General features: G+C 51.7%; 1 protein-coding gene across 1 annotated transcript; it reads right to left on the bottom strand.

Moving 5' to 3' along the window:
- Positions 1-314: 314 nt before the first annotated feature.
- Positions 315-1,199, bottom strand: LOC123759943 (ribosome-binding protein 1-like). The gene has a single exon (XM_045745193.2). The coding sequence runs from the start codon at positions 1,197-1,199 to the stop codon at positions 315-317; it is 885 nt and encodes a 294-aa protein (XP_045601149.2).
- Between the last annotated feature and the right edge of the window lie 6,505 nt (positions 1,200-7,704).

Genomic DNA, 7,704 nt, shown 5'->3' with positions numbered 1-7,704 from the left:
AGGCCTACCTTGTAGGTCACCAGATATAGGCCTACCTTATACGTCACCAGATATTGGCCTACCTTGTAGGTCACCAGATATAGGCCTACCTTGTTGGTCACCAGATATAGGCCTACCTTGTAGGTCACCAGATATAGGCCTACCTTGTAGGTCACCAGATATAGGCCTACCTTGTAGGTCACCAGATATAGGCCTACCTTGTAGGTCACCAGATATAGGCCTACCTTACAGGTTACCATACAACTCTCCCATCATCCGACTCACGGGCATTACCTGAAACAAAATAAAAAGTTATATTAAAAAATGCCTCACTGTTACTGTATACAGTCACGGGGAACTTCGTTAACCTCATCTCCCATGTTAACAGTACCGTTGACCTCATCTACCATGTTAACAGTACCGTTAACCTCATCTCCCATGTTAACAGTACCGTTGACCTCATCTCCCATGTCAACAGTACCGTTGACCTCATCTCCCATGTTAACAGTACCGTTGACCTCGTCTACCATGTTAATAGTACCGTTAACCTCATCTCCCATCTCAACAGTACCGTTGACCTCATCTCCCATGTTAACAGTACCGTTGACCTCATCTCCCATGTTAACAGTACCGTTGACCTCATCTCCCATGATAACAGTACCGTTGACCTCATCTACCATGTTAACAGTACCGTTGACCTCATCTACCATGTTAACAGTACCGTTGACCTCATCTCCCATGTTAACAGTACCGTTGACCTCATCTCCCATGTCAACAGTACCGTTGACCTCATCTCCCATGTTAACAGCACCGTTGACCTCATCTCCCATGATAACAGTACCGTTGACCTCATCTCCCATGTCAACAGTACCGTTGACCTCATCTCCCATGTTAACAGCACCGTTGACCTCATCTCCCATGTCAACAGTACCGTTGACCTCATCTCCCATGTTAACAGTACCGTTGACCTCATCTCCCATGATAACAGTACCGTTGACCTCATCTCCCATGATAACAGTACCGTTGACCTCATCTCCCATGTCAACAGTACCGTTGACCTCATCTCCCATGTTAACAGTACCGTTGACCTCATCTCCCATGTCAACAGTACCGTTGACCTCATCTCCCATGTTAACAGTACCGTTGACCTCATCTCCCATGTTAACAGTACCGTTGACCTCATCTCCCATGATAACAGTACCGTTGACCTCATCTCCCATGATAACAGTACCGTTAACGCCACACACCAGAGCGTCACACACCAGAGCGTCACACACCAGAGCGCCACACACCAGAGCGCCACACACCAGAGCGTCACACTCCAGAGCGCCACACACCAGAGCGCCACACACCAGAGCGCCACACACCAGAGCGCCACAGACCAGAGCGTCACACACCAGAGCGTCACACTCCAGAGCGCCACACACCAGAGCGTCACACTCCAGAGCGCCACACACCAGAGCGCCACACACCAGAGCGCCACACACCAGAGCGTCACACACCAGAGCGCCACACACCAGAGCGTCACACACCAGAGCGTCACACACCAGAGCGCCACACACCAGAGCGCCACACACCAGAGCGCCACACACCAGAGCGCCACAGACCAGAGCGTCACACACCAGAGCGTCACACTCCAGAGCGCCACACACCAGAGCGTCACACTCCAGAGCGCCACACACCAGAGCGCCACACACCAGAGCGCCACACACCAGAGCGTCACACACCAGAGCGTCACACACCAGAGCGTCACACACCAGAGCGCCACACACACACCAGAGCGTCACACACCAGAGCGCCACACACCAGAGCGTCACACACCAGAGCGTCACACACCAGAGCGCCACACACACACCAGAGCGTCACACACCAGAGCGCCACACACACACCAGAGCGTCACACACCAGAGCGTCACACACCAGAGCGTCACACACCAGAGCGCCACACACCAGAGCGCCACACACCAGAGCGTCACACACACACCAGAGCGCCACACACCAGAGCGTCACACTCCAGAGCTTCACACACACACCAGAGCGCCACACACCAGAGCGTCACACTCCAGAGCGTCACACACCAGAGCGTCACACACCAGAGCGCCGCACACACACCAGAGCGCCACACACACACCAGAGCGCCACACACACACCAGAGCGCCACACACACACTAGAGCGCCACACACACACCAGAGCGTCACACACACACCAGAGCGTCACACACCAGAGCGCCACACACCAGAGCGTCACACTCCAGAGCGTCACACACCAGAGCGTCACACACACACCAGAGCGCCACACACACACCAGAGCGCCACACACACACCAGAGCGCCACACACACACCAGAGCGCCACACACACACTAGAGCGCCACACACACACTAGAGCGCCACACACACACTAGAGCGCCACACACACACCAGAGCGCCACACACACACACACACCAGAGCGCCACACACACACCAGAGCACCACACACACACCAGAGCGCCACACACACACTAGAGCGCCACACACACACTAGAGCGCCACACACACACCAGAGCGCCACACACACACACACACACCAGAGCGCCACACACACACACACACACCAGAGCGCCACACACACACACCAGAGCGCCACACACACACACCAGAGCGCCACACACACACCAGAGCCACACACACACACTAGAGCGCCACACACACACCACAGCGCCACACACACACCACAGCGCCACACACACACTAGAGCGCCACACACACACTAGAGCGCCACACACACACACTAGAGCGCCACACACACACCAGAGCGCCACACACACCAGAGCGCCACACACACACCAGAGCGCCACACACACACTAGAGCGCCACACACACACACTAGAGCGCCACACACACACCAGAGCGCCACACACACACACACACACACACCAGAGCGCCACACACACACCAGAGCGCCACACACACACACACACCAGAGCGCCACACACACACACACACACACACCAGAGCGCCACACACACACCAGAGCGCCACACACACACTAGAGCGCCACACACACACCAGATCGCCACACACACACCAGAGCGCCACACACACACTAGAGCGCCACACACACACACACACTAGAGCGCCACACACACACCAGAGCGCCACACACACACACACACACCAGAGCGCCACACACACACCAGAGCGCCACACACACACCAGAGCGCCACACACACACACACACCAGAGCGCCACACACACACACACACACCAGAGCGCCACACACACACCAGAGCGCCACACACACACACACACACCAGAGCGCCACACACACACCAGAGCACCACACACACACCAGAGCGCCACACACACCAGAGTGTCACACACACACACACCAGAGCGTCACACTCCAGAGCGTCACACACCAGAGCGTCACACACCAGAGCGCCACACACCAGAGCGTCACACACCAGAGCGCCACACACCAGAGCGCCACACACCAGAGCGCCACACACCAGAGCGCCACACACCAGATCGTCACACTCCAGAGCGCCACACACCAGAGCGTCACACACACACACCAACGCGTCACACACACACCAGAGCGTCACACACCAGAGCGTCACACACCAGAGCGTCACACACCAGAGCGCCACACACCAGAGCGTCACACACCAGAGCGCCACACACACACCAGAGCGCCACACACACACCAGAGCGCCACACATACACCAGAGCGCCACACACACACCAGAGCGCCACACACACACCAGAGCGCCACACATACACCAGAGCGCCACACACACACCAGAGCGCCACACACACACCAGAGCGTCACACTCCAGAGCGTCACACACCAGAGCGCCACACACCAGAGCGCCACACACCAGAGCGCCACACACCAGAGCGCCACACACCAGAGCGCCACACACCAGAGCGCCACACACACACCAGAGCGCCACACACACACCAGAGCGCCACACACCAGAGCGCCACACACACACCAGAGCACCACACACACACCATAGCGCCACACACACACACCAGAGCGCCACACATACACCAGAGCGCCACACACACACCAGAGGGCCACACACACACACACCAGAGCGCCACACACACACCAGAGCGCCACACACACACACCAGAGCGCCACACACACACCAGAGCGCCACACACACACACCAGAGCGCCACACACACACCAGAGCGCCACACACACACACCAGAGCGCCACACACACACACCAGAGCGCCACACACACACACCAGAGCGCCACACACACACACCAGAGCGCCACACACCAGAGCGCCACAAAAGAGCGTCACGCCAACAAAAAGATTGAACAAAATACCTCTATTTTCTGCAAGTCTTTTCTGAAGGTGGAAATCTAGCGATGGCTGCCACAGAAATGTTTGAGAACGATGCTCCAGCCTTTTGGGAGCCCTAAGAGGGGAGTGGTGGAGCTGGGGGAGGGGGGTGATATTGAGGAATGGGGGGATGGGGGATTGGGGAGCGGGTGGAGGATTGGGTGGGTGGGGAGGGGAGCGGGTGGGGGATTGGGTGGGGAGGGGAGCGGGTGGGGGATTGGGTGGGTGGGGAGGGGAGCGGGTGGGTGGGGAGGGGAGCGGGAGGGGGGTTGGGTGGGTGGGGAGGGGAGCGGGTGGGGGATTGGGTGGGTGGGGAGGAGAGCGGGTGGGGGATTGGGTGGGTGGGGAGGGGAGCGGGTGGGGGATTGGGTAAGTGGGGAGGGGAGCGGGTGGGGGATTGGGTAAGTGGGGAGGGGAGCGGGTGGGGGATTGGGTAAGTGGGGAGGGGAGCGGGTGGGGGATTGGGTGGGTGGGGAGGGGAGCGGGTGGGGGATTAGGTGGGTGGGGAGGGGAGCGGTTGGGGGGATTGGGTGGGTGGGGATGGGAGCGGGTGGGGGATTGGGTGGGTGGGGAGGGGAGCGGGTGGGGGATTGGGTGGGTGGGGAGGGGAGCGGGTGGGGGATTGGGTGGGTGGGGAGGAGAGCGGGTGGGGGATTGGGTGGGTGGGGAGGGGAGCGGGTGGGTGGGGAGGGGAGCGAGTAGCAGCACAAATGTTGGTCGTGAAAATATTTTCCTTTCAGGACAAAAGGATACTGAAGAGCGTCTCGTCGGAGGCAGCGTCCCGAGACGGAGCCTACTATACAGCCCGTAAGCTTGGTGTTAAGATGTATTTAAAGACTTGTGAGAAGTTTTATTTGGGTAGATAAGTACACACACACTCATGGTCAGTCATACACATACACTCATGGTCGGTCATACGCATACACTCCTGGTCATACACACACACTCATGGTCAGTCATACACATACACTCATGGTCGGTCATACGCATACACTCCTGGTCATACACACACACTCATGGTTAGTCATACACACACACTCGTAGTCAGTCATACGCATGCACTCGTGGTCAGTCATACACACACACTCATGGTTAGTCATACACACACACTCGTAGTCAGTCATACGCATGCACTCGTGGTCAGTCATACACACACACTCATGGTTAGTCATACACACACACTCGTAGTCAGTCATACGCATGCACTCGTGGTCAGTCATACACACACACTCGTAGTCAGTCATACGCACTCATGGTCAGTCACACACATACACTCATGGTCAGCCATACACATACACTCATGGTCAGCCATACACATACACTCATGGTCAGTCATACACATACACTCATGGTCAGTCATACACATACACTCATGGTCAGTCATACACATACACTCATGGTCAGTCATACACATACACTCATGGTCAGTCATACACATACACTCATGGTCAGTCATACACATACACTCATTGATAGTCATACACATACACTCATTGATAGTCATACACATACACTCATTGATAGTCATACACATACACTCATTGTCAGTCATACACAAACACTCATGGTCAGTCATACACAAACACTCATGGTCAGTCATACACATACACTCATGGTCAGTCATACACAAACACTCATGGTCAGTCATACACACACACTCATGGTCAGTCATACACATACACTCATGGTCAGTCATACACACACACTCATGGTCAGTCATACACATACACTCATGGTCAGTCATACACATACACTCATGGTCAGACATACAATTTTTTTTAACAAATAATGCACCTGTATGGTAAAACAAATCCTGTCAGCTGTAAAAATATTGATGAAGTTATTTAAATAAAAAATATAATGAAAAAAATATTGTTTATTTTTATCCTATCTTTTTTTACTGTACAGTATATCCAAGGAAGTGAAAAATTGAGACAATGCACAATTTAATGAATGATTAAAAAATGATTAGCATAGATTAGCAGTTCAAAAGAAATATGACTCTTACATATCAACATGAGATCTTAATGATCCATGGTTAAGATTTAATATGGATAATACAGTATTTGTAATAATACAAACTACAGAATAATTTGAAATTTTTATTACTGATTTTTTTATTATGATGATTAGGTATACACAGCGATGTGCTGCTACCCTATTCTATATTACACAGTGTAGATAAAAAACTAGCTATAAGTTTATCTAATACTCCTATCTCACAGGATGGTTAGATATACATGAAATCAAGGAAGAAAATACCTGCCTCAATACAAAAAACAAATCAACTCTAACTAAACAACTCTTCACGATTTTCACAAGAGGTAAGCACTAAATCATGGAAACATTATAATATAATTACTCTTATTAGTTTCTACAAGACTCCTCTCAAATAATGTATTTTTTAACACGTTTAGGTATACACAGCAATGTGTTGCTTCCCTATTCTGTATGAAGGACCACACAGTGTAGATCAAAAACCAGCTACAAGCTCATCAAACATCCTCACCTCACAGGATGGCCAGTCATACATGGAATCAGGAGAGAACAAAATACTTAAGGCTTATCTATTAGCCTCCACTGGCAAAATCTGGGTGCAGCACAAGAATATCTTCCAATATTCCTGAGTGTATGAAATAATTACAGAGCTCAAAGTACCTCATACCATTTGGTCTGAAATCACTGATAACAGGACAATCACAGATATATTGTTGGAGAGTATGTTCTCTCAAGTAGGACTGAAAACAGATGTTTTTTTCCACCAAGAGGGTTATAAACCCATGGAACCGCTTACCCTCTGATGCCGTAAATGCCCAATTCCAGCTAAAAAATATAATTAAGACAATTAGCGAGCCCTTTAACAAGCCGCCGGCTTTCTGTCTTCGTCGAGGCCACTAGATAGTTAGTGGCCCTTGGGTAAATTCAGTAAATATATACAATAATTGTCAGCGCATTTTCCGAGCAACAAGGACAGCTACACAGTATCTTTTAGATTTACGTAGGTAAACAACAAATATAACATATTTGTTTACTACAATGTCGGTGCTGCCTGTAGAAGTTGAAAAAACAGTTTTACTTCGAAATATACTAATTTTATAAGAAAATTCGACGTAAATAGGAGGCAGTAGAGCTCCATTAAGCCAGCGCTAAATCTTCAATTCGAAGAATGTTGCTGCTCTCTGATTGGCCAAACGAAACACAGTAGTGACCTCTATTGGCACGCAGGTGAACCAGACCCAAAACCCAAATATCTTCCTAAGTGGACCTACGTGAATTGCACCTAAGCATCTTCTTAGGGCATACTTAGGAACCTTCGTAGCAAACCTACTTACGAAGAAATACATGGAGCTTCCTGAATCTAGGTCCAGGTTGCTGGACTGGT

This window comes from Procambarus clarkii, chromosome 16 (genome assembly GCF_040958095.1).
Source record: "Procambarus clarkii isolate CNS0578487 chromosome 16, FALCON_Pclarkii_2.0, whole genome shotgun sequence".
Lineage (NCBI taxonomy): Eukaryota > Metazoa > Arthropoda > Malacostraca > Decapoda > Cambaridae > Procambarus > Procambarus clarkii.
This window is presented reverse-complemented; position numbering and strand designations above follow the sequence as displayed.